The 27454-nt window shown below is 42.8% G+C and overlaps 2 protein-coding genes across 3 annotated transcripts; both read left to right on the forward strand.

Annotated features, from left to right (window-relative positions):
* Positions 1–1863: 1863 nt before the first annotated feature.
* On the forward strand, positions 1864–2289 carry LOC109305473 (histone H2A-beta, sperm-like). Its single transcript, XM_019528476.1, has one exon. It carries the CDS (start codon positions 1864–1866, stop codon positions 2287–2289), a length of 426 nt encoding a protein of 141 aa, XP_019384021.1.
* A 5467-nt stretch (positions 2290–7756) lies between these two features.
* PDCL3 (phosducin like 3) lies at positions 7757–23913 on the forward strand. Of its 2 annotated transcripts, none has more exons than XM_019529517.1 (6): positions 7757–7870; positions 11352–11484; positions 12985–13075; positions 14181–14324; positions 16576–16784; positions 22556–23913. In XM_019529517.1, exons 1-6 carry the CDS (start codon positions 7865–7867, stop codon positions 22696–22698), a joined length of 726 nt encoding a protein of 241 aa, XP_019385062.1. In that variant the 5' UTR covers positions 7757–7864; the 3' UTR covers positions 22699–23913. The 2 variants fall into 2 exon arrangements, with proteins under 2 accessions (XP_019385062.1, XP_019385063.1); XM_019529518.1 differs by lacking the exon at positions 7757–7870 and adding an exon at positions 11119–11209.
* The last annotated feature ends 3541 nt before the right edge of the window (positions 23914–27454 follow it).

Genomic DNA, 27454 nt, shown 5'->3' on the forward strand with positions numbered 1-27454 from the left:
TCTTTTGATATTTTTTGTAAGCTTCTATTTTCTTCTAAGACTAGAACTTCACTTCTATGTGTGTGACTCGTGTATCACAAAACATTGCTTTTGTTCAGGTGTAAATGTTATTAAGTGTAACTAATGAATTATAAGAATATAATGAAAATAGAGGAAAATGCTTCTTTACTGCTTTGAAATGCTAAGTATAACTTCCTCTATAAAAAAGATGACTTAAAGGCATTGTGATATTGCTCCCAGATGGCTTTTCTTTTCCTGAGGACTTCTACAAGGTACTGTTGACTAGTAAGCAGAGGAGAAAAAAGGCATGGTAACTCTTGAGGATAATGGTAGTCAAGAAACAAGTGTTAGAACTACAAGGCAATCTGTTCTCAGACCAACTCTATTAGGAGACTTGTTAGAAGGGCTGCTCTGATCAATCATCTCATAAGGAAGATAGGGATAATGGAGGAGGCAAATTCTCTTTGAGTAAATGCATGTCCTTCTAGTAACAAAACTACCAATGTGGTAGGATTCTGTCATGTAGGCTGCTCAAAGATTGCAAATAAAGAACCAGTCAATACTATTTTAAAAAGCAAACAAACAAAAAAACCCAGCAATAATGACAATGCCCCACATTCCTCAAAAGCTTACTAATTCACAGTATTACTAATACTGGCATATAACAATATCCAGGACAAAAGGACAGAGAAGGATAGTAGGTGGTTTGTGAATAGCTTCCAGGCTGTGGAATTTAAGGGGTGTGTCTTTTTCCCACTTCTTTCAAAATACAAAAATAGGGTCTTTCAAAAAATAACACCCCCCTTCCGTTCCCCCCCCCAGTAGTTTGGGTTTACAAACATTAGCTGTACTGTGTAAGATCTAGCTTCAGAGTGTGAACTCCACTCAAATTCCCCTCTGTCCCAAGTTGGAACCATAATCATCAGACTAGTTAGTATAGGGCATCTCTGATTTTTTTTTTTTTCCACTTGAGGAAACTCCCCCTGACTAAAACAATGTCAAAACTGACATAGAGCTGACAGTCCTTTCAAGTACAGTTTTACTATCTGGTTTATCTAGGAGTAGAGGGATTGCTAACGTATCACTCAGCTAGTCTGACCACCTGCTTACCCAAGCAATGACTAGAACTTACCCATGCAAGTAGGAATAGGCTGAAAGTCAGACTGTCCGTTTTGTGTGGCCGAGATATTTTTAAAACTCCTCTGGTTTCAAGTCGTAAAGCAAAATGCTATTCAATTCCCCACAACCCTTTTGCAATTTCTCACTTGATGTCAGTCCAGATGCTTTGCTTGAAAAGTAAAATGTGTTGTTCCAAATTCATCCATGTTTTTAGCATCTTATTAAAAAAAAACTTTGCAAAAGAAGAATGAAAAAAAAGTCATCACCAAAACCAAGATCCCCACAAAGTGATAGTGTTGATGCTGTTGCCCCACATTAAGGCATGCTCTCAATGTTTCACTGGTGATTTGTAAAGTTTTTTTGTTGTGGGGGAGAGGTAAGTGGTATCAGTTCCTAAGGTTTCTTTTTCCCTGCCTAGCTATCATTAAGATCAAGTCTCACAAGCTCTCTATCCCCACCCAGCACGATGACCATTTATCATGGCTGAACTCTAACGGATGATTCACACAGGCAAAACGTGAAAAAAAACAGCTGTGCCCCAATTGTTCTTCTGGACATAACAGTATGTATTAAATGTTGCCTGGTACTATGTATAACTAGTTGATAAATGAATAGAATATTGTACAAAAGAATGGCTGGTATTTCTTCCCCACTTTTGATTTAGGAATTGGGGAGGGGGGGAGGTTCCTGGGGCTTGATGCTTTAAGTAATTATTTCCATATCCTCTCCCTCAGCTGAGTAAAAATGCCATCAACTGGCAAAAAAACAAAGAAAGCTATGGTTATAAGAACAAGCAAGGCTGCAAGAGCTGATCTGCAGTTTCCAGTGGGGCGTATTCATAGGCTCCTTAGAAGAGGGCACTATGCTCAGAGAATTGGTATTGGAGCTGCTGTATACCTGGCTGCAGTGCTGGAGTATCTGAGTGCTGAAATACTGGAACTGGCGGGAAACGCTGCCCGTACAAATGGGAGAATCAGGGTTATGCCAAGGCACATTCAGCTGGCGGTAAGGAATGATGAAGAGCTGAACAAGCTGTTTGCGAGTGTGACCATTGCAGGAGGAGGTGTTTTACCAAACATTCTTGCCCAGCTTCTTCCCAAGAGATCTTCTGAAGTCCCTTCAGCAGGAAAGGAGGCTGCCCTGTCTCAGGAAAAATCCAGTAACAACTGACCTACGAAAAAATGTATACTTCCTCCCTGCCTGGAATTCTTTGTTTATGAACATGGTTCTCTTGTTAATTAACATGTACCATATGTAAATTGCAGTCACTTATTCAAAAGAATTATTTTAAATCATATTTTGTTTAACTTTTGAAATTAAACTCAGATTAAAGGGTATGTACCATTATCTGTACTTCTGTCCATTAATTCAATAATTTATCTTCCCTCTCCCCTCCTCACCCCCCAGCATGTTTGTCTTGAATTTAAACAATGCAAATTTGAATCTTTTGAAGTAATATTGAAACAGTTATATGAGGAGAAAAGTCTGAATATGGCTTGCATTGCAAGATTTATTCAGTGTCCTACTGAGGTGAGGTGAGAGGTATTTTATAGAACAAAGCATGCAAATAGGAGCACCTTTAGTGGAGCAAATGGTATAAGAAAACCTGCTCAAGAAATGAATAGATATCCTGGCCAAGTCCCTAGGTAAACACGAGTACTTCAGATTACCTGTGAAGTGGATTTTTGGAGGATGGAGGTTCTCTCCATTTGCCATTCATTTGGTCAAGAAACAATCCTATCAGAAATCTTGATAGTGGTGCTGGCCTACAAAGTTGCCCAGTAAAGTCAGAAAGTTTGTTGCAGTGGGGGATGTTGTGATGCTGAACTAAGTTGAAAACTAAAAAGGGGCCTGGGTTTGCTCTCTCTCTCACTGAAATAATTCAGTTGAACAACTCCCAATGTATACCTGTATTGAGCAGCCTTATGCCTTGCAGAGTACAATAGTGGTAGTGAAACAAAAGTGGGGACTTGAGTATAAAAAATGTGTCATGTGAGGAGCATCCTTGATGTGCCCTATCTTCAGATGAGGGATAAAATCAAAATAACATTGCCAACATTATTGAGGTATGTTGTCTTGTCACTTAGACCAGGCCTCCTACAGTTACAAAATATGAAGTTGTACTATTTTTATGTGTGCATTACAATGTGATCTGTGGCAAGCCCCTGTATAAGCATCCACTTTGAGATCACATCAGAATTACTTTAAATGTGTGCATGTAGACTGCGATGTAGGTTATAGCTGTGTTGATCTAAGGACAACATAGGCAGACAAGGTTCTTTGGGTAAATCTGGTATTTTTTATTAGACCAACTCATAGTTGGAAACATTCTTCTTAGCAAGTTTTTTGGGTATTACCCTTCATCAGGCTGAGGAAGCATCTGCAGTTGGTGTGCGCTCTTCCTGGATAGAATGAATAGTAAAGACTTGCACTTTGTGTAGACTTATGCCAGTTTAGAAGAAACTAGTGTGGCTTCAGCATGTTGCCATGGCATAAGTTAACTTTGCCTAGCCCAGGTAAGCATGTGTGCTTTCTACCTGGTGTGAACTACAACTACTATCACTGACTGACTATTAAATCCAACCACAGACTGCAAGAAGATTTTTCCCATGCATCTGCTGCAAGCCTTTAGCTTATCTGGAGGTGACCTGCTGTTGGGGGTAAGGTGTCCACATCACTTGATACGCAGCTCATTAACAGAACAAATGAGTGGGGAAATGAAACCAAGGTAAAGAGCGACATTTTGTTGTTGCTTCCGTTATTTATCTTCTCTCACTTCATAATCTATTTACTTTGTGATTTACCCCTTGACAAAGACTTCTGTTTCCATCTCTCTTTGACAACCCACTAAACTCCAAGTAGAGATAAGAGGATTATGTGGCCTAGCCCTTACAGTTTTCTCTCGTCTGCCCCAGAAATTTTGTATGCGGTCTGTCTGCCAGGCTTCCAAGCAGCTTGTTGCACTAGATTGGCTTCAGTAAGATTATCTATTTTGTTTTGTTAATAAATTTCACATCATAGCTCCTATTACTAAGAACTCCTAGACCCAAGGCCAGAAAAGACAGTCAGGGTAGTGATGGCCAATTTATATTGGCCATATTAAAACAACCTTTTGGTCTATATAACTGAGGATTGGAGGAATTTGGCAGCTGCACAGTTCACATGTGGTTGTCACTAGGTGGGTAATTTTAGGTCCAAATGTAAGTGCCAGCTTTTTGAGAGATCCTTATCTCAAGAGCACTGTGCCCCAAACATCTATACAATTTCAAAATCAAATTTCTATCCTAACAGACCTCCTCTTAGCGGGTTGGTGAGAAACAAATCTGCTGTTACTACTTAATTGTCCATGGATCTTAAGTACCAAATTGATAGGAACTGTACAATATCCTGGATGTATATAAAAAGCATAGGCTTTTAATAAGAAGGAAGAATAGTGCTAGGGTGCTTCCTAACAGTTCTGGGAGAAGGCAAAAAAGCTTCAACATGCCCAGAACATAGTGTAGTATGTGTTTTCATGAAACTTGATAAAAGAAAAATAATGTCATTTACTGAAATGCAAAATTTTAGTTAGGAACTATTTTTCCAAAAGTAAATGTTGTCAGGTGCTAGTCTTAATGAGTTTCAACACATCAAAGATCTGTTAGCAGTGAACAGATGCAGGATTGTTTGTTTATTCTACTGTGATAGTCTTGGGCTCTAGTCTGTAGTAATATCTCATTTTGTTAAGTACATCAAACGTGTAACAAAAATAGTCCCTTCCCCTGAGATCTTACAATCTAAGCCTTCAGTCTTGTAAACTTTTTACTCAATTTTACTCCTAATGAAGTCAACATAATCAGATGGCCCCATACTCCCTCAACTGGGTGTGTGGAGAATATCTGTACCTATGAATAGTTCTAGAATGGTGCCTATGCAACATTTCTAAAAGTGCTTGCAGAAATGGTACCTTAGCCTGAAACTATCTTAGAGACTCACTTATCTGAGTCTATCTTTGTCTGGCAACCCAAGAAAATAGCTGAGCCCCACCTATGCAAGTAAAGTGCCAGGACTTCTTTCATTCCTTTATATAGCAGTTAAGAGAAGAAACAACAGCAGGGGAAGAAAAAGAATAACTAAAATCTATGCAATTGCAGCCCTTGCTTAAATTAGAACATTCTTGTTTTTATTTTAGACTGGAAAATTTTAGTTAACCATGTATTCTTAGCCTTTCCATAAGATTTTGGTTTTTCCTCTTAAGATAAAAAACAAAACCCACATAAATTCAACATGTTATGAAACACTGAGAATCTTAGCCTTTTTATTTGTTGAGGTTGGATTATGTTGCACCACCTTTTTCATGTGGTAAATATACACAGGCCCCAAGCCTGCCAAGTTTTTATGACCTACTGAAGCTTATGTATGAAAGAAGTCCTACTGTTGCTAATGGGTTAACCATGTGGCATAGAATTAAGAAGCTATGATATAGCTATGTCTATCTAAAAGTCTACATCTACAGGTACATAAGGTAGTAGTTGAACTTGAGAATCACTCTAGACCAGAGTTTCCCAAACTTTTTCTTATTATGTACCCCCTTCCAGATTTACCAGCTGCCCATGTTCCCCTTCCAGCATATATTTTAACCCCATAAATGCCAATTATAATGAAAATTAAATCTGCCATTACACAATTTCTCCCACGTACCTCCCAGAGATGTCTTACATACTGCCAGGGCTATGTATCCTACAGTTTTGGGAACCCCCTCTAGATGATGGTATTTAGACCTTGACTTCTGGGACATTAAGTGGTTCCTTACCTTTATTGCCGATAGCTCTTCTAAAAAGTCCACAGGGAGGTAGCAGGTGCCTAGAGAAGAGAGACCCAGTCTTGGTGGATATTAACTAATGGAGTGTAGCTATTTCCCACCTCCTTCCCTGCCCTCGTTTTGAACAGCACACCCTTGAGGGAGTGTACATGTGACAGTTCCCTTGAGGGGGTGTAGGAGATTCATAGATCCATAGACTGGAAGGGACCTTGGAAGATCATGGGGTCCAGCCCCCTGCTCCAGGCAGGAAAGATAACTGGGGGTCAGGTGGCCCCAGCAAGGTGGCTGCCCAGTCTCCTCTTGAAGATTTCCAGGGTAGGCAATTGCATCACCTCTGGAGGGAGCTTATTCCACAGTCTGGGCACCCTGACTGTGAAGTTTTTCCTAATGTTGAGCCTGAAATGGTCTTCTGGGAATTTGGCCATTACTCTTGGTTGTCCCTAAGGGTGACTTGGTGAACAGTTGTTCGCTGAGCCCCTGATGTAGCGTTAAACTGCTACCAAATCCTCTCTCAGCCATCTCTTTTTCAGGCTGAAGAGTCCCAGGTCCCTCAGCTTTTCCTGTATGGCTTGCCACGCATGTCTTTGATCATACAGGTGGCTCTTCTCTAGACTCTCTCAAGCTTGTCCATGTCCTTGTGATAGATAGGATGTTTGAGAGCAGGTCCAAAGGCCCACAAGATGGGCTGAGCTCACTGCCTGTGCTAGTAAACCACCATATAGATTTGAAATGGAAAAATACTGCTGAGAGGCCACAAACAAGATAATCATGAGCGGTATGACAATTGGAATGTGAGCTGATAAGCAGGGATGGTACAAACTGAACCTACCTTGTACTCACTAGTGTAAGTAACAGTGCTGAAAAGAAAAGTTACGTGCTTGATGATAAGGAAGAGGCTTACGCGTAAGAACTGCTCAAAGCCTATTATTGTGTAGCTAGGCATGCGCACTAGAAGTTTCTAACTAACCATGGGGGTTGAGTCAATGAAGTGGAGAATCTGTGATGCGAAACTGTCTATATAAACTTACTTACTATTAAAGTGGGGGGGGCTGGTTCTTGGAGGAGACGGGCTGCTCTTTGTTGTTGTGTGCAGGCTTCAATAAAGAGCTTGAGATAAGACCTTGCTGGTGTCGCCTGTCTCTTGCTGTCAGACAACGGACCTGGGAAGTCTGGGTTAGAGTCCCTGACACTTGTTAAAGTGCGGTGCCCACAACTGGACACAGTACTCCAGCTGTGGTCTCACCAATGCCAAGTAGAGCAGAAGAATCGCCAACTTGGTTTTGCTGGATGCACGCCAGAGTATTGTTTGCCCTGCTTGCTACAGCATTGTACTGCCAGCTCATGTTCATACTATAGTCTGTTATGACCCCCCCCCCCCCGGGTTTCCTTCATCCGTAGTGCTGGTCAGGGTGGCATTGCCAATTCCTTTGAGGGAGGGTGGTGTGTGTGGGTTTGAGAAACAGGTTCCGGGGGGGGGAGGGGAGAGACATACACACACTTTCCTTGAGGGTGTATGTGTGTGACAGACATACAGTTCCCTTGAGGGAAGGGGGGTGTGAGTATCGCGCACACATTTCCCTGAGGGTGTGTTTGTGACAGAAGACACAGTTCCCGGGGGGGAGGGGGGCGGAGGTGTGCCCGCGCGCGAGCCAATTCCCTTGGGAGCCCAGTGCAACGCGCGGACAGCACCGTGAGCGCAGTGCAGCCGCGCAGTGACCCCCCGCCTGGCAGCCACTCGCGGCCCCCCCGCGCCTGCGCAGTTGCCTCCCTCCTTCCCGCTATGCAACCGGGCAGGGCAGCAGCCCCAGCCCTTATAAGGCGAGGGAGGAAGCCGGCGCGGCGCTGTGACACGCTATCCGGCTCCGGGAGGCTGCCGCTGTTGCAGTTCTTCACGCGCGTGTCCCAGGCCGCAATCCCTGGCGGCCGGAGCCCGCTGCGGGCGCCATGCAGGTGAGCGCGGGCCCTGCATGCTGCACGTCCCCCAGGGGCCCCGGCTCCCCGCGCTCGGCCGCCTCCCTGACGCGTGCTGGGGCAAGGGGGAGCCAAGCCACGAAGGGAGGAAATCCACCCACCCACGGTCTCTTGATCCTTGTCACCAGGGCCCAGTCTCAGCCCCACCGCTGCAGCCAGCCTGGGTTTGTTGCAGTGTCCGACCACTCTCGGATTTGTGCGATCATTTCAACTCTTGCCAGATGCGCGATTTATAAGAGAAGTGTTCAAAATGAAGGATAATGTTGGAGGCAGCTCATTGATGCAACCCGGGTCGTTCCCCGGGAGTTTTAACTGACTGGGGCTTGCCGTTAGCACCATCTTGTGCCTGCTTGCCTCGAAATAAAGTAGTGCTTCAACTTTGACTCACTTCTTCCTCACTCACTAGTGACTTATAATGAGCAATATAAAGTAAACAAGAAGGCTTCATTGCCGACTTAGTTGCTGACTTTTGCAGTGCACGATAGTTTTTCAGCAGATATGATCATTTTGAGCTTCCAACACAATACTTTAATATTTAAGACCTGGTAACGCTACTCTGTTGCCTTTTCTCTGTTGTTTTTCTTTTCCAGGCCTGCCAAGACATAGCTTTTGCTGCCCATGGTTCTCCACCAGGGTTGCCCCCCAGCTCCTTTCCAGGGTCTCAGCTCCCCCTTGGCGTGAGTGGCAGGATAAGCCTGGGGCTTTCCTCATAGGCACCTATAGTGTCACGGCCATTCAACCCTGCTGGGGTCCATTCAGCTGCACTAATGTTGATCAGTGTTATAGTAGCTTGGATTTTGGAGCACCCTCAATCTAGAAACCTCCTGAGTGGCTCCTGCCTGCACAGCTGTGACGGGGAGCACTAGGGGCAGGACTAGGAGCTGTAGCTGTGAGTTGCCACTGGAGGGCTGGTGAACCAAGACAAGCTCCTATCCCCACTTTATAGGCAGGGGTGGGAGAGATCCTGGAGGGCTTCATTTTGGGCAGCACATCTGTGGAGAGCGGGCACACCTAAAAGGAACAGGAACTGGGTAGCGCAGATGAAAGAGAATCCTGTCCTGGAGTGGTATAACTCTGGACCACATAACAAGTGTTTAAAACCACTTTAGGGTGTTAATGTGTGGACAGCCCAGAGGTTAAGAGCTCTAGGAGGTGCCTATAATTACCATGTAACAGGGCCCTTTGATTTTTGTCACCAGGGCCCAATCTCAGCCCCACCTTGACAGCCAGCCTGGCTTTGTTGGCTTGTCCCTGGTTTTCATTCCAGAACTGCTGTACTTAACGCTCACTGCTCTTGGTTCTCCGCCAGGGTGCCTTGAGATCCTTTCAAAAGTCTTGTCAGCCCTGGTCAGCATGAGTCCCGAGAAGTCCAGGGCTTTCCTATAGAGACCCATAGCATTGCAGCTGTTCAGTCCTGCTAGGGTCTTTCTGAGTTCTGTGCAGCTGAAGACCATATCTGCTGTTCTCCTAATTTCAAAAGACAGGTGAAAGGAAAGCTGGCATTTTCTAGTGGGGGGCAGGGCTGGAGTCTGAAAGGGTTGAGAGCTGCTCCCATAGGAGGAGAGAAAAGGAAATCAAACTTGCAGACTTCTGCACCTCTGGCAAGAATGGCTGTACTGACACTCAGGTCCATACAGTCCCTACAAATGTTCCGTAAGCACCTGCACCCTGCCCCGTCTTCAGTGTGGTCTGTAAAGAGCCTACCAGCCCTTCCATGATAGCAGGCTGCAACATAACTGGCTGAGGAAGACGGTGGAGTATCTCTAAGATCTAATGAATTTTGCCAAGTTTACAAGAAACTAAAGAACATGGTTCAGTTTTCCCAGTCAGCAGCCTTAGAAATGTCCCCAAAGCTTTGCAAGTCTTTTTGGAAAATTTCTGTTTTGTGTTTCATCAATGTAACTTTTGTTGGCCCATTTCTGCCTTTAGTTGTGCACTCACAGAATGTGACCTTGCAATAACAGGAACTTTGCAGTTTTGTTGGTGACATGAGCTGGAGAGATGAAGCTAGCCTTGGCCTTCTGCAGACTTGTTGGCTATGCAGCTATGGCTCCTTTGATTAGTAGAGTTTTATTAAAACATATATTTTGTGAGTTGGACTTCTCTTCAGCTTTCCAATGTTTTACGTGTATCTGAGAGAGAGATTCAGTATTATCCAGTGGCACCTTTTTGTTTGAAAACAGTATTTTTTCCCCAAGTTAGTGTGTATTTCCAGTGGGGTATCAAAAGGAGCTGTTGAATCATTTATCCCTCTGTTGAAGTGTTAAGTGTTATGTTTTTTTATCGTTTCCTTCCTAGGCATCAGCTGTTTCTATTGCATTGGACAAGAACCTATGGAATTTTAGATTCCTTATATTCAGTCACACCAACTTAGTTAAAGCTATATACTTATAAAACAGTGCAAAATCCAATGTAGATATTCTTGTTTTGGTGTAGAAGTAGCTTATCTGGGATTTTTTTCAAGTTGACCCCATACTGACTTGGGTGAAATCAGAATAAAGGTTCTTACCATGTTGTATTGCACTGATTTAAAAAAAATGTTTTAAATTGATTTTTTTTTAAATAGGCTGCTGAGAGTTTCTTGAATGGCTATAGGCCCAGATCCTTAGGCGTATTTAGGTGCCTCTGGGCCTTTAATTTGTATTAAAAGTTATAATAATTGTATCACAACAATTTTTAACGATAAATGTACCAACTGGTTATAGGTTAGCCTCCTTTTGATTGGCTGACAAGGACTTGCAGGCAGTTTTCCATGCCTAGCTTCAGGTATATGAATAGTTTCACCAACTTGTGTTTGCTATGGAGACAGATGTTTCCTATGGTGAGAGTTAAGTTTGGAGCCTATGTGAAGCAGAAGACAGACTATCAGTTCTACTCTATTGGCACAGAAGGAAAATTCTGTTGCTGAAATTGGCCACAAGTCTTTCAAAGTTATGATGTGGAAAACTGAATTTCTTTAATGTGGCACATCCTGTTTTCTAGCTAGCTCTGGCCATGAGACTAGTCACAGATTGGAAGAAGCTTTTTGTTTTAAAGCAAAAGCAAGTGCTGTCTGCAGGTAGGCATCTGCTCTGCCCTGTTCCATTTTCCCTAATGCTCTTGACCTAGATCACCTTTTTCTCCTTTGGAGGCCCAATTGGGGTAGAATTGCAGAACAACCATTTCTTTTTTTGAGAGGTTGCAGCAGAAGCCTTTCTTTTGTAGATTTCATGAGTTAGGAGAAAAGAGAAAGGAGCATGGCACAAGCTACTTTGCAGGGCATCATTTCAAGCCTGTACAGGAATCCTGCCATCATCAGATTCTCTGCATGTTTTTATGGTGCGTATATGACAGAGTTAGTAGTCTAATAATGATGTATGACTCTTAGAAAAAGCTGATATAAGTAATAGCAAGGTGGCTGGATTAACAGGTTGCAGAAATGTTCCCTTGCAGAAGTGCACCTTCTCCATTTTTGTTCTAGAACCCTAATGAGGATACGGAGTGGAATGACATCTTGCGTAAAAAGGGCATCCTTCCTCCGAAGGAAAAACTTAAGGAACAAGAGCAGGCAAAGGAGGAGGAAGAGCTGCGTATTCTTCAACAGCAGTCCATTGGTGAGTTTGGGGGCGGGGAGGAAACAGGCAGTGGCAAATTAAATCTTTTGAGTTGTTGCTGTACAATTACTTCAACGATTCTGAAAAAGCCTAAAGGTAAAAACAACTTTCCCTCCTCTAGTTAGAAGATGCCAAGATTAAACTTCATGTGGTGTGCTTCACTTGTTACAGGCTCAGCTGAGTAAGCTTATCAAACTTTTTGATGAATTCCACCCCCTCAGAGCTTCATTCTGGATACTGTTGCCACATTTAAATTTATTCAATTTTTAAAAAGCAAAACAAACAAGCAAAAGAAATCCAGAATAAGTACCAGCATGCCTGTGTAACAAGAAACCCGTCTCCTTAAAAGGCAAGAAGTTTTTCAGTTAACCCATGTTGGGGCATGTATATCTCCAGGTATATTTCTGCACTGCACTTGCAGGGTTGAGACACACACTTCAGTTTGCCAGTCCACTGGATCATGGTCGTCACATCTTTATTTATATCTAAATAAATTAAGTGATTTTAGAAAAATCAGCTAATAATGCTGTAAATCGGTTGATAGATTTACAAGGAGAGTTGTCTTTAAAACTGAAACCAAGCAAAATACAAACAAACAAAAAGCTCTGCAAGACTATGTCTTTGACAACAATTCTTATTTCTGGAATGAACATTTTCCTTTAGCATGATTCAGAGAAGTAGGAGAACTCGCTCATGTAATTTTGCAGAGATGAATTAAATATATCCTGAAATGTCATCGGCAGAGATCCTGGCTTTCTCTGATTTAAAAAAAAAAAAAATCCCCAATTTTCAGTTTTAAAAAAAGAACCCCAAACCCACATTTTTCCATGATTAAAATGAAACACCACTATATATCTGTCTAAAGTAAAAGCACCCGTGATCCCAACCAAACAAGAACTTGATGCTCAGAAGAAAAATTTTTTCCCTGAATAATACTTTATTATCGAGTTTATTTAGAGTTACAACTGTGAGAGTACTTCATCAGGGTTGACTTGCATAGGGGTTCTCAAGAAACTTAAAATGATTGCTTTGAAGGTGTTAAGGCAATGTGTGTTACTTAAAGTGTGTTAATCCCCCATGTGGAGACTTTTTTTTTAGGTGAAAAGTGGGCTTGGATCACAGGGTTTAATACTTCTTATTTTTACATTAACATCACACCATTAGCTGATTCATCTTAATTTTTCTAAGTGTGCCTCAGGTTTTTAATATAGTGACGTTATATAATAGTGAATGTATGCCACAGGGTAACTGGCTGTACCTCTGATGTATCCTTTACCACCTGCTAAATGTAGAAAATGTCCAAACTAGTAAATTGGGGTTTCCAAACATTGTTCTTTTCCCAGTAGTCATTTTATGTTGTTTTGTTCAACAATTTAGGAAAAATCAGAATGAAGTATACATCTTCAGAGGCCAGGAGAGCACAGTGTAATTAGCTTCCAGAAATTTATAATATATGTATTCTTTTGGACTATTGTTCCTCCTATTTTTCTCTCACTCTAGTGAAAACCTATGAAGACATGACTTTGGAAGAGCTAGAAGATAATGAAGATGAGTTTAACGAGGAGGATGAGAGAGCCATTGAAATGTACAGGTTAGAGCAGCTTGCAGCATTTACTATATTTTAATGGAAATACAATGATTACTTCTTTATAGGCAAATAACATGCAATTTGATTTTCATTTTGCTGGAGAATGGAGGAAGGAAAAAAAAACACAAAGTGACAGATGAAAGGACTGGTGTTCTGGTCCTTGTTCTGACAGATTTCAGAATGACCTTAACTAAGATGTTTAGTCTACGTTTAACTATTTATGGCTTCACCTTTCAGATGTACCATAAAGCCATAAGCTGAGTGGAAATCGGTGAATTATGAGAACCTCTGAAAATCAACTCCTTGGTATTCAAGTTAGGCACCTAAATTACTTGAAGAGTAGAGTGCTTGCAATGCTGACGCTGTGTAGCCTCAGGCTGCCTCAGTTTGCCTGGTGACAGAATGGCAGCAGTGCACAGGGCAGTCTTTATTTGCTGCCCTGTGCAGTCAGACTACTCAAGAGTCATCCTGTATCTTCCTGCAGCAGAGTGTGGGATTGCGAAGGGGATGTGTTCTGTTCCCTGCTCAGCTGGAGCACCAGAGTCCAGCAAGTGACATACTGTTGGGGGTAGGAAGATGGCAACAAAGCACCCTCAGATGCTGTTGGACTGTGCTGGGCTTCTCTCAGATGAGAATGTTTACAGACATTGGCTCTCCTAGGAGAAACTTTCCTGGGACTGATTTAACCCAGAAGCAACCAAGTTAAATTTTCTTGTGGAGTGACCATTTTTGCTCTGGAAGAAAAATCCTGAATCTCTGTATTCTTGCAGTTTCATCTAATATGTAGGAGACATCAAGGCCCAGTTCATTGGATCTCCAGTGTTTGGTGGCAGTGACTCTCCCAGGGGAAACGGATACCAGTTTAAGCTCAGTTTACTCCTTCGTGCATCATAGGTCCATAAACTAAGGTTATGTACAGACTTTCAAGTACTCTTCTGTACAAAAGCCCTCTTTTGGTACCCTGGTGCTTGGAGATATTTAAAGCTTATCTTTGTGGGCTGGTCTTCAAAATCTATAACTTTAATTGTTTGTGTTCAGCAAAGCAATAACTACATGTTTTCTCAGGTTTTGATTTCTGTTTTTTTTCATTTTTTCTGTGCTTGTACAGACAGCAAAGGCTTGCAGAATGGAAAGCAACTCAAGTGAAGAACAAATTTGGGGAACTTTTGGAGATTTCAGGTCAGGATTATATTCAAGAAGTTACTAAAGCTGGCAAAGATATATGGGTAATCTTGCATCTTTACAAACAAGGGTAAGTAAACTGGAGTGTCTCTGTTAGCTTTGACATTGGTCACTAACTGCATCTGAACATGCTGATATTTTTAGGCAAATGCATAACCATTATGGACACCAAAAAATTCTAATTGAATGTAGTTTTTCTTATTTTCGTCAGTTATGAATAGTGTTGAAATGTACCTACTGAAAATTGCTTCCGTAAAGCAGCAGCATGTTTATGTATACCAAGAGAGAGTTAGTTACTGCATTAGTCTGAAGTCAGTCAGAAGGCAGAATAGATATGCACTTCTATAGACTAACCAAATAAAATATATATGCTGTATTTACTCAAATACAAGATGAGGTTTTCCCCCTCAATCAGCATTAGGAGAAAAGCCGTTTGTCTCATATTTGCATTCAAAGAAACATCATTAAATGCACTGTCTACTGAGCAGCATGTGCTCAGTAATAAAAACTAACTACGAAGTTCATTAAGCGCAGCCAACACTAAACATGATTATAAAACGCACGGTCCATAATGGGCAAACATGCTGATGGGAACCTACCACAAGCATAGGTTAGGACAGCCCAGCTGAATATGATATGTGGTAATGATTATTGCACAAACTCTCCTTCAGTGCCAACTCTTTTACTTGTCATGGTGAGCCATTACCTTGAATACATTACAACTTCTCACAGCAAGCTGAGCCTTTCTTTCCCAATTGAAGTGATTCTTGTTTCTTCACCACACTCAGATGCCTGGAAAACATCACCAAACGGGGCCCCAAACAGTTCACCCAGAATCCCTCTTTTGCCTCTCCATCTCCTGATCTCTGCCTGTCGCATGTGTTTAGCGTGGTCCCACCCTCCATGACACGGAGCTGGACCAGGTTGCCCTCAGTCATGAGTTTAGGGGGTGTTAATTAGCACATGTATCCTTTGTTGAGAGTATCTGGACTACACACGCATACTGAGAAGTTCTGAGCTGTGGAGTCACCATGGCTTGAGATGATGTTGACTGCTGGGGCCCATTTATATGGTAAATCATGAGCCTTTTGGCTTTGGACTAATTTCATGCGTAATTTGTTCTATATATAAATAGGCACAAAAATGCTGCATAAAAGTGTGTTTATGCAGTACCTGTGCTAAAATTTGTAGCAGTTTCCAAAAAGGTAAAATGCATCAATTCTGGATGAGTAATAGTACCCATAGTAATTGCACGAACTGTCTATGGGTATGCATAGTAACTGCATGTTTGTTTCAGAGTCAGTGTTTTTCAAGTTTGCCCTTCACGTCCATGTGCTCAGGGAGATCGGGGTCTGACTGTAAGGAGGAAGGAAAAGGGCTACATTGACTAAGTTGGGGGATGGGCACAGGGCAAAGGGACCACCCAACGTCCCTCTTCCCCCCTGTCCTCTTCCCCCTTCCACCCCCCGATTTATTTTTTCTGCTGTAGCAGTGATAGGGGGACAAATTCAAGGCAAAACTCCAGTAATTATATCCTATGTCTGGAAAGTTATGACAAATTTATAAAGTTTCCATATTTAAAACTTAATTACTTGGGGGTCATCTTATATTCAGGGTTATCTTATATTGGAATAAATGTAGTATGTAGAGAGAGAGCCACAAGCTTTCATGAACCCAGTTCACTTCATCAGATGTTGGAGTCAAAATCTGCCTGCTAATACAAGCATCCTTTTCCAGTGAAAAGTTGAGGAGCAGAGGTTGCCATGTTCTATATTGCTTGAGGCTATGTACTCAAGGTGATTATAGCGTTATATGTGGCTTGTCTTGATTTGCAAAACTCTGTTAAGCAAGGTGTTCCATCCCACTGATGTTAAGAAATAGTTTTTCAATGGAGCCTAACCAGTTTTCACTATACATGGTTCTCGAAAGGTTACTAAAAACTTGACTGTTCTCATTGTCTTTAATCCTGTTTTCATTAATTCCATAACTGCACAGCACAGTTTAAAAGACAAAGAAAATGAGCACATGTTTAATTCTTTTCTTTAATAAGCTGTTTTTTATTTCCATTTTATCTCTGTTTTTTTAGGATGCATTATTCATAGAAACAGTATCCTGCAAACCAAATAATTATAATAAATAACTCCAGTGGCTCTAATAGATACTTATACTGGATTGAAAGCCACTAGAAATATGTTGCATTTATGTTGCATTTTTATGTTTGTTACATTTTCATAAATACTTTTTCTAACTTTCCTTGTGGAAGGGATTACTTTTGACATACTATTTCTTAACTCTTCTTTCTGTGTATATTTTCTTAACAGAATTCCACTGTGCGCTTTAATAAATCAACATCTGAGCGGACTTGCAAAGAAATTCCCAGATGTCAAATTTATCAAAGCTATTTCTACAACTTGCATACCCAACTACCCTGATAGGAACCTGCCCACAGTTTTCATCTACCTTGAAGGAGATATCAAGGCCCAGTTCATTGGACCTCTAGTGTTTGGTGGCATGAACCTGACAAGAGATGGTAAGTACCTGCCTCCTGGATCTTGCCCGAGAAGAACAGAACACATATGAAGCAGTTTAATTGGTCTTCCCTACAATAAGGTTAAACAGACCTTTGGAATGGGAGTAGAAGTTATACGATATTATTCATATTAATAATATATATTCTTCTCATTTCTTCCCTCTACAGTTCTTTGTACTTACATTTCTTATTCTCCTGCATTCTTGTTAACAAGTGATGATCCCTGTGTCTCTTCCGTCATGCTTCCCCAACCCACTCCTAAGTCACTGTGCACTGTCTCCTAACAGATAGCCCTTTCCTTGATGCAAATGAGGCTGGGAACATGAAAATGAACTATTCACTCTTTTTTTTCCCCCTTTCATCTGGCAGCAGCTGTGATGTCTGTGCTCATGTCCTTGGGGGGTTACAGTCTGAGTTCACTCTAGATAGGAGGTACAGCTCTTGCTTTGCTTGATTCGGGAATGGGGCATGTAAGACGGGGTAGGCAACATTTTTTGCCTAGAGTGCTGAAAAAAACACAGTGTCTACCTTGGAAGGTGTCCAAGTGCTGGCATGCCAGAAAAACAAAATAGGTGGGGATGGGGGGAGCGGTACAAGGCAGGAAGCACTGTATATTAGTATATTTAATAATCATAAATGTTGCCTTTGTTGTTGTGTACTTTTTTGTTAAGCATGTTGCAGTGAGAGAGAGAGAGGAAAAAAATAAGACAGAGGAGAGAGAGAAAGGAAAAAGAGGGGAGAGAGAGAAAGAAGAGCAGAGAGAGAACCACACATGCACATGCTCAGAGAACCACATGTGCACAAACACAGAGAGCCACAACAGACACATGTGCACACACACATACAGAACCAGACACGTGTGCACATGCAGACGTACAGAACCAAATGCATGGGTGCACAGAGCCGGCCTGCTGGGCCACCGGATGAAGTCTGACCCAACAATGCCCTGGGCCTGCTGGAGCCCCTGTGTTTCCCTGGAGAGCCAGCCCCCAGGCTGCAGCATGGCCAGCCGAGGCCCCGGCCCAGAGCCTGCCCAGGTACCCACCCACACCACGCAGCTAAGCCTGTAAAGGTGTGGTACTTCTGGCAAGGGCCAGCACCAGCTTCATCCCAGTAGTGGGGGCTAGGCCAGTGTTGGGCTTGGGGCGGGTGGGAATCAGGCTGGCTCAGCTGCAAGCCCTGCTGCAAGCAGCCCGGGCTCCGTAGTTGGCAGCAGCTACCCAGAGCTGGGGCTGGCAGCAGCCAGGAGGTTGCAAACAGCTGCACATATGCTTTGGAGCAGACAGTGGGGGGGGCCTGAGGCAACACAACCCCAGCCTTTCCCCTCCTGCCAGCACAGAGCTGATGACTGGGCTCTGGGCTGCTGCAGCAGGCAGGCTGGAAACAGCTGTGCTGGGCTTCAGCATCAGCTCTGTACCAGCGCATGCACACATGCCTTGGAGCGGGCAGCGGGAGGGGCCTGAAGCAGTGCAGCCCTGCTCTTTCCCCACCTGCCGGCACAGAGCTGATGGTGGGGCTCTGGAGCCCAGCACAGCTGCATGCAGCCAGCCTGGGCTCTGGGCACCTGCAGCAAGCAGTGGGCAGGCTGAAAACAGCTGCGTCAGGCTCCACAGCTCCAGCATCAACTCCATGTTGGCAGTGACTGCATGCGTACCACAGAGCAGACAGCAGGGATAGGGCCTGGCCCTGAGGCAGTGTAGCCCTCCCACTGTCTCCTCTGAGGTTCATGTGCAGTCACCACCAGCATAGAGTTGATGCCAGAGCTGTGGAGCCCGGCACTGCTGTTTGCAGCCTGCTTGCTGCAACTACCTAGAGCCCAGGCTGGCTACAAACATCTGCACTGGGCTCTTGAGCCCTGCCATCACCTCTGTGCCTGGCACAGCTGTTTGCAGCCCTCCTGCTGCACCCAGCCTGGGCTCTGTGGTTGGCAGCAGCTACCCAGAGCCAGAGCTGGTGGTGGCGTGCCAAGCAAAATGGCTTCACATGCCATGCTCGGCACATGTGCCAGGGGTTGCCAACCCCACTGTAGGAAAAGAATCTCACTTGGGTGAAGCTACTACTTCTTGAGGGTCAGGACTGTCAGGGCTCAAAGAACTCCATCTCTTTAAGCTGCAGCTAGTAATCATGGCACAGATTGACCATATTTTTAACTTTGTCATTTTGACATATTCTGTTCACATTGGGATAGAAGTGACTTGTCCTCGAGGACTGTGTACAGTGGGGTGCAACAAAGCATTTCAGCACCAGGAGTTTTGTTCCTTTGAATGATATCCCTTCTCAGCCTCTTAAACAAAAGCTTTTGCTTGGCAGTGATTGGGAAGGGTACAAAATTTAAGTGACACCTTGAGACAAAGATGTCATATTATATGCTCTCTCCATTTTGGAAACTGAGTGAATGCAATTATTCAATAGAAATGTACTTTTTTTTAATTACAATTAAATCCTCTATTATCAGCTTTCCTAATGGCTTTCTGTCCAAGGGCCTAGAAGTAAAATTATTTGTTTGTGTCTTTACTTAAATGGCATTTCATGTGCTACACTGAAGTCCATCACTTTGTTTAATTGTAATGGCATACAAGTAGACTTTCACTAATAAGAGCTATGATTGAACTAAAAACCCTAGACTTCAGAATCTTCTGGATGTGTATCAGAATCTTCCTTTACTGTGATTTCCAGGGGAAATATTCACCAATGAAAAATTTGGTTTGGGAACACCTAACACTTAAGAAAGAAGTAGTAACAACCTTATGTTATCAGTTCTCCATTTGTGGCACTTAAAGTAATAGATTTTTCAGGGACCTGGAGATGAGGGTTATGCCAGCTCAGTTTCATCATCACATGAAACTGGAAATTGTACACTCTGCATTCTTTTTCTTTTGATCTGTATGAAGGGGGTAACTTCTCTCTGAGATTGCAGAGAATGTGAAGTTGTAGTCATTTCCTTTTTGTCTAAATGAAATTAGATTTAATGATTGGATTGCCAGCAGGTCTAGGGGAGAGGTATCTGCTGAATGTCTTGTATTGACTCTCTTCCACTTCTGGGAAGAAATCCAATTTGAGCCTCTATAATAATAGGTCTACTAGTGGGTAGAGGAGTGTGGTTTTTCCCCTCTTGTTAAGGAACTAATAATCTGTACAAGGAGTGCTGGGAAGTGGATAAAGTGTATTTCAAAAATCTGTCTGTGACAGTATCTGTAATTCAGATGTGTAAATGGAATTGCTGCAGCTTTTTCCCTTAGCAGATAATCTGTTCTCTGCCTCTTCCAATTGTTCAGCTGCTGTATGATTGAAGCAACTTTTGTCTGTTGGAAGTATTGCTACAATCAATGAAAACCATTGACTAGTCCATTTTAAACATAGTTTAAATTTCCCAAGACACACACAAGACTTATTTGTGGCTTTTCTATACTCTGTCTCATAAAGAAAAGATTTCAGGTAGAAGTTTCTTCACTTTGTGTACCTAAATGGCAGTGTTCCTATGTTGCTGATCTTGCTTCTGCACTGTGGAGGTATAAACACCTACACATAGAATGAATGTGTATGACAGCTACACACTGGCTGGGCACATATATAGCTATATATGCATATACCAGGGTATGAATTTGGAAAAGTTGTGGGGAAGGGATGCCTTCTGTGTTTTAGCCTTAATAGCTGAGTGGTTGGGTCTTGTCCAGAAAGTGGGAGACCTGGATTCTAGATTCCCCTCACTCAGGCTACTTGAACTTGTGTCCCAGACTTCACAGCACTATGTACTAACCATACAAGTCAGACATTACACAGTCACCTCTCCAATGTTTCTTTTGAGGCTGGACCCATGCCCCTTCCATTTAGTAGTCATTGGATGAAATGCATGGCAGGTAGTGCTATGGAAAAGTTTCTGCTCCATTGGGAGTAGGGCTCTGAGCTAGAAACTAGGGCCCCGTCTCTTCCAGGGCAGCAGCCATCCCCCTAAGCTACACATCCTTTAGCTCAGGGGTGGACAGTTATTTAAACTGAAAGTCCGCTTAATGGTGAGCTATTGAGGGCAGGTTGGCAGGTAAGTGGGGAGATGCAGTTGACCCTATCCTGCTCACAAGCTGCTGTCAGGAGCCTGAGAAGGGAGGACTGCACTACACTGTGCTGTAGCCAGGGTTAGGCAGACTTCTCTGCACCCCACCCCACCCCACCCCTGCTTCCTGTTGGTGCTGCATAGTCCTGGCACCACTGGCAGCTGGACCCACACAGAACAGGGCATGGTGCAGTGTTATCAACTAGCTATCGCACATATATGCCACGATGAGCCACTGCTGCTGTGCCATACCGGGGAGAACAGGGGCAGTGGCAGGCAAGCAGGTGGGATGACTACTTGGTACACTGCATCATGCCCTGTCTCATGTGTGTCCAGCTGCCAGCAGCCATGGTTCCAGGAGTGTGCAGCCGCAGTGCCGAGAGGAAGCTGAGCTGGCGGAGAGGGGATGGATGCAGGACTAGGGGCAGAGGAGTCTCCGCACTGCCTAGCTCAGTCCTGGCTGTGGCAGAGCAGTGGTATGGCTAGTTCCAAGTTCAGTTCATTTGAGCTGGTGGTAAGGCCATTACTACGTTATGTTAGAAGAACTTCTCACAGTGATAGAAAAGAAAAGATACAATATAGATATCAGCACTTTGAGCTCTGCAAAAACAACTCAAGGCCAGCTGATAAGCAAAATGAAAAGTTCAGATAATGATGAGGCGATACAGAACTTAAGCAATGATTAAATAAGGCTGAATATTTAAAAAAAAAAAAAAAAGTTTAAACAGTACTGTAATCCACTCCTCTGTAAACAGGTGCAACTTTAAAGTGTAAAATATGATAAGCTACTCTAAGACCGCAGTGGCTGGCAGGCTGGAAGTGGGCTGGATACAGCCTGCAGGCTGTATTTTGCCCACCCCCGCTCTAGCTTGTGCTGTCCCCTGTGACTCCACATGTCTTCCTCTTGGCTACCCAGAAGACTGACTTCAAAAGGAGCATTGGAGAAGGGTCTGAATCGGGGGTGGGTAGAACAGCCGATCTGGCCAGCAGCGGAACTCCATTTCCCAGCAGCCCCTCCAGAGCAGCCTCTGCCCTTCTCTGCCTGTGCCCTGCGGTAGGGCTGAGACTGGTCTCCATGGCAACCCCAGCCTGGAGCTTTCACAACTGCTGGGGTCTCGGCAGAGACCAGCCAAAGCCCTGTGGGCAGGGGCTGCTGGGAAATGGAGTCCACTGCCTACTGGATCCAGCCTGCAGGCCAGACTTTACCCATCCCTGGTCTGGATGGTGTCTGATCTGTGGCCTGGTGGTTCCCAACACTGCTGGAAGGTCTGTTCTGACCCCCTCTGGATGAGAGCAGAGTCCATCTTCCCTCTCCTTGGGCAAATGCCCACACCACTCAATTATTGGGGCTAAAATATGGAAGAACCATCCTGCAGTATCTAACATCTGTTAGTTATGGGTTTATAGTTGTTTATGTTCTTGTAATTTAGATGCATGTACATGCCCAGATTGGACACACATTTGGCTGCATACATAGCAAGCCAGTGCATAGTCAGTGGCGTACGCTTACACTTATGTGCACTATGTGGGGCAATAGAATTAAAACCTCCACAAAAGTGCCAAAAAAACACCACTAGAACAAACTAGAAAGTTGCCATTTAGGTACATCAGGAAGGTAGAATTCCACCCTTTGTGTTAATGGAGAGGTCTAGGCTTGAAAGAGCTTACTTTGAGCCTTCAACCTCATGATGCGCTTTCTCTCCTCCTCTTTGTTTCTGTATAGAACTTGAATGGAAGATTTCAGAATCAGGTGCCATCAAGACAGATCTAGAAGAAAACCCCAGGAAACAGATCCAGGATCAGCTAATGTCCTCAATCAAGAGTTCTTTTTCCACAAAGAAAGACAGTGACTCGGAGGAGGACTGATTTCTGCACTTCCTTGGATGAAGCTCAGCTGTACCATCTTAAACCTTGGTGTGTTCATTTGTAGGGCTACAGGTGTTGCACTACAAAAATGGTGCCAACACTACAAAAATGGCATTGTTTGAAATGGGAACTTCTCTGTAGTGCTACATTTTTGTATCACCACATGTAATGTGCTAGAGAGGGTCTTTATATCTCCAGCATCCCAGAGTGCTCTGCTCTTCTTTTATGCTTCCCTCACCACCACCAACTGAGGGGACATGCATTTATTGCCCTGACTTTTGGACGACTGCAAAGGCAATATAATATCTGTCCAGGGTTTAGTCTTTCTTTTGAAGTCACTGAGCCATAACAGTATGTCATTTTAACGGTTTCCAGCTTTCTCTTTATTACAACTGTTTAAAATCCTAAAGATCCTGAAAGGCCTCTATACAATAGTGATGATTCAAGTCCTTCTCCAAATTTTAAAATACAGAAAACAGTAGAAACAATTATTCTTTTCATCTTATTGTTTTGATAAATCAATAAGTAACTTTATACAAAATGTGACTATCATAGGGTTTGGCTACAGGGTTCTGATTTTAACTAATTTATATCATCATGTAAATAAATCATAGCTGTCCAAGATACAATTAAAGGGTGTAATGTAACACTAGTATGTTTGGACTTCATGGTAACCTGTGTTTTGACCTAAAGTTGGCCTCCAAAATCAGGCTTGCCTCAAGCATGTGTAGGAAAATAAAAATTTGAGAAGGATATCTGACTTGTCAAGAAATCGTGCAGAATGCTTCATAAGTTTAATGATTAGCACATTAAGGCCCTTGGCAAACATCACATTTTGTCACACATGTGGAAGCGTTGCACAGCAAATAGTAATATGCCACCTGGCTATCTGAGAATTATTTCAGGATACTTCTGCACCACAAAAGTTGCTGCTCAATAAGAAACTTCTTTGTGGCTGATCCACCATTTTTATCAAAGGATAAGCTGGTTTAATGGCTTGGCATATTACAGTCTGTCATGTGATCGTTGGATATAGTGCGCAACAAGTAATGTCTGCCAAGGGCCTCAAACTAAGAAATGGTGTTATCAAATTGGAATGGAAGTAATCTTAAGACCTGGATTTTTGAGAAATTGAAAAAAATACAGTTTCTGCTATAAACTGTGGTAATTTTAAAATGGTGAGCAAGGCACTAAAAAAACATGGAAGGAATGAGGTTGAAATACTAATTACAGATACTTAGAAACTTTTGAGAACTACAAACTTACTTCAGGCTGGGCTCACTATCCACCTACACTTCTCATTTGTCTGCTGGCATGTGCTAATGAGCTCTACATGAGTGGGCTAACAAACTTGTCTGAAGGACCTTTTGTTACGTCTCTGGAGCCTGCAGTAGTACAGTACAGAACACAGTCCTTTAATGAGCATCAGTCTTCTGCTTCAGCCTTACTGTGGGGTTAGCTTTTTAGTTTGATTGCTGTTTCTGCATCTGTGCAACTTAAGCAAGGAACTATTACCTTGCATCTCAAAATAAGTTCAAAGATAATAGAATAGGGAACTGTCTCTCTGTGAGGCTGAATGGGTACCAAAATCAATGGGATTCTGATCTGATTTGGTGTAGTACCATCATACAAATTCATATTATAGTACAAAGCTGTTCTTGGTCTTAGTGTTGTTTTGTGATAACTCCCTCTCACTACCCGTGGAGATTGTGCAGTTTGGAGGGCAGTATTTGGTTTTCACTTTTTTTTAAAAGTGTTAAAACTTTTAATCACCTTGTATGCCAGCCTCTGTGTATTATAATAAGGTATGAATTACACCATTATCAAAGTTCACGTGGTCTGATTGAACACATGGACTTGTACATCAAGTTTTTTGATGCCAGCAGGTTTCTATCAATGCTGAAATACTGAGAGTGGCATCAAACTATTTAATTCCAAGTTGAACTTGAGTGCATTTTCTAGTAAATGTGATGGCTCTCTTCTTACTCCACTTAGTCTGGAAATGATCTCTGTATGGGAGAGAACTTAGCAGAGTGTTGATTTGTTGTATTATTACAAATGTGGATTATGCAACACCACTGACAAGTGGACTCGACTTTTATAAAAGTTATTTCTATGAACTACGTATCCTGAGACTGTCCATTAGAAGACAGTGTGATTCAAGGGGTTGAGTGCTGGTTCTTGGGAGACCCAAGTTCTATTTCCAGTTCTGCAACTAGTAAGTTAGCTGACCTTAGAGCACACTTCAAAATCCACTGATGGGAAGAAGTAGATATTAGTAGATTCATATAATCTAACAGTTATTGTGTTCTTTTTTTTTTCTTCCTTCTTTTTACAGCTACAAAAATGCATTGGAATATTCTGAAGTTTGGAACAACATTTTAAAACCTACTTTTGCTTTTAAATTGAATGCAGTTATTTTAACACACTTTTCAGTTTAAAGTTCTCTTCCTGCTTATGTGACTTGGGAGGCAACAGAATGGTGGTTCACAACCTCTTTAGACGCAAGACATTTCTCCATAGCTTTTGTGAATGGAATTACACAAAACAAATTTATTTATTATAGTGCTTACCTCCTTGCAGGCTGGACAGTGATGGTGGAGAGTCAGCCAGGTAGAGACTGCCTGAGCTTATACTTATCTGCTTAGTTTAGCTACTTGGGTTCTTACTTCTTGCTAATCTCCTCACACCTTTCAAAGAATCTCGTGGATGCCCAAGGTGCCCTGGGACCCAGGTTGAGAATCACTGCAGCAGAGAAACAATTTGTTTACTTAAATTCTTGTACACAAAAGCTTAAGAAAGTAGACGTTGGTTGTGGTTTTTTTAAGGAAATAATTATCAACCTTTCTACAATAAATTCTAACTCTTTTTTTTCCTCTAAAACAAGAGGTTCACAATGCTTCTGATAATCTTGCTACAGGCTAGATTCTGATTTCCTTTGCACCCTAAGTTTTAACTGAAGTGGTGGAGGGTAGTGTGGATTTATTACAGGACTTCCAGCAAAAAAAAAATGTATGAAAGTTCTGGTTCTGATAGGAAGTTCTGCCTACTTTTATTTTTCACACAATTATCCTTTGCCTAATGGGCGCTATAATAGTCCTTAACTCTGCATTTATAGCTAGTGCTGAACTTAGCAAGGACCCTCTGTGTGTGCTGTCATAGTAGCACATAGCAATGTTCCCTCTAAGGCTTAGCAGTCCATAAACACACTGCTTTGGTCTGTGAGTGTGCTGCTTTGGTCTGTTCCCCAATTGGTCTTGCCTCTTCCTTTGGCACACTGAACAAATTGTTCTCGCAAAGTTATTTGGGAGAAAAGAGTCTTGAAATACTAAACTAACTATATTATATATTTTATTTTTTTTAATTAAAATATAAAACCCTACCAAAGCAGAAAAGTGGAGAATTATACATAAACCTGAGGAGAGCATGCAAAAGAGAGTGGATTTCATGTGACAGACATAAATCACATCCTTTAATATACTTTGTAAAGTTCTCAGGTGTTGAGGGCAGACCAGGCATACCTTCAGTGTGTCTAGCTGGCAGATTACATCACTCTTTCAAAAATGATCAACACTGCCTCTGTGCCTCCACAGCCCTTGAAAGCGGTGTGGAGCCTTATGAGTTCTGCAACTGGGCAGACCAGGCAGCAAGGAGGCACGTTACATTGGGGCTTGGGGTGAAATGTGCCTGAAGGGGCTGGGAAGCAGAACAGTTCCCCAGAGCCAGTAGAGCCTGTGCAGTGCCCGGCTTTGCCCAAGCCCCTGTCCCCACCTCCACCTTGCCTCAGGGAGGAGCCACTGCCTGCCCCACACTGCTCTCTCCCCATGGGGATGCCAGTGTGTTGAGTGGAGCACAGCTGAGCTGTAACTTACTGCCGGCCCCAGTGCCTCTGCTGTGCTCTGGGTTTCTAAGAAGCTGCAGTCCAGCTCCTCTCCAGGCGAGTGTGCAGCATTAAAAGTTAATCTGTAGCAAGATTTTTTTTTTTGTGCACAGCCGCGCACACACACAGCTTAGGGGAAACCTTGGTAGCCGGAATATAGCAAAGGTATATGATTCATCTGTAACCCAGTGTCTTCTGATCTTTACCTCTTGCAGAGGGAGACCCATAGGGCTCAAGTTCACAAAAAGTATTAGATACCTACAAGGGTGGATCTAGAATTTTTAAAAGGGATGCAGATGATGAGGTGCATCATCACATATGAAACATATTTTTGTCTAGTTAAAAATAAAAGCTTTCCTAACGTGCTAAAATCCTAGGGAAATGTTGAAGCAAAAACAAATATAATTTCATTGGAATGAGTTAAAAACAGTCTGCAGGAGTGTGAAGTAGGAGCTTTGTTACCAGGAGCAGCTCTACCAGAGGGCAGAATTACAGAACAAAGGGTAGCTTGATTGGTGGAACATCAAGACCATTTAAAAAAAGAGAGGGTTGTTAGCATCTGTGGAATAAAGAGATCAGGTAGATTATAATGACCCATGAAGTCAACTGACTCAGCACTGCCTGCCTAGAAATACTGCTGCTACTGCCAGACATTTGGTTTTAAACCTTGAGTAGAGCAGGAATCAAAGTGGGGTGCAAGTGAACCAGTGCACCACCCCCACCCCTTAGCCTTGTTAATGGAATCTACAACCCTGTGCTGGGGACCTGGATTCCCTGTAAAATGCACAGGGAGAGTTGGGCACTTGAGGATGGGATCCAAAACAGCCAGTACAGTCATCAGGGAGCTACCTAGGGAAATGAAGACAGGGCTGCATC

This window comes from Crocodylus porosus, unplaced genomic scaffold (genome assembly GCF_001723895.1).
Source record: "Crocodylus porosus isolate Cpor-Errol unplaced genomic scaffold, CroPor_comp1, whole genome shotgun sequence".
NCBI classification, from domain to species: Eukaryota; Metazoa; Chordata; order Crocodylia; family Crocodylidae; genus Crocodylus; species Crocodylus porosus.

Coding starts and splice junctions, on each gene's coding strand:
- PDCL3 (XM_019529517.1), top strand. Junction 11,485..12,984: donor TCTTCAACAGCAGTCCATTG/GTGAGTTTGGGG, acceptor CTCTCACTCTAG/TGAAAACCTATGAAGACATG. Junction 16,785..22,555: donor CATGAACCTGACAAGAGATG/GTAAGTACCTGC, acceptor GTTTCTGTATAG/AACTTGAATGGAAGATTTCA.
- LOC109305473 (XM_019528476.1), top strand. CDS start 1,864: ATGCCATCAACTGGCAAAAAAACAAAGAAAGCTATGGTTATAAGAACA.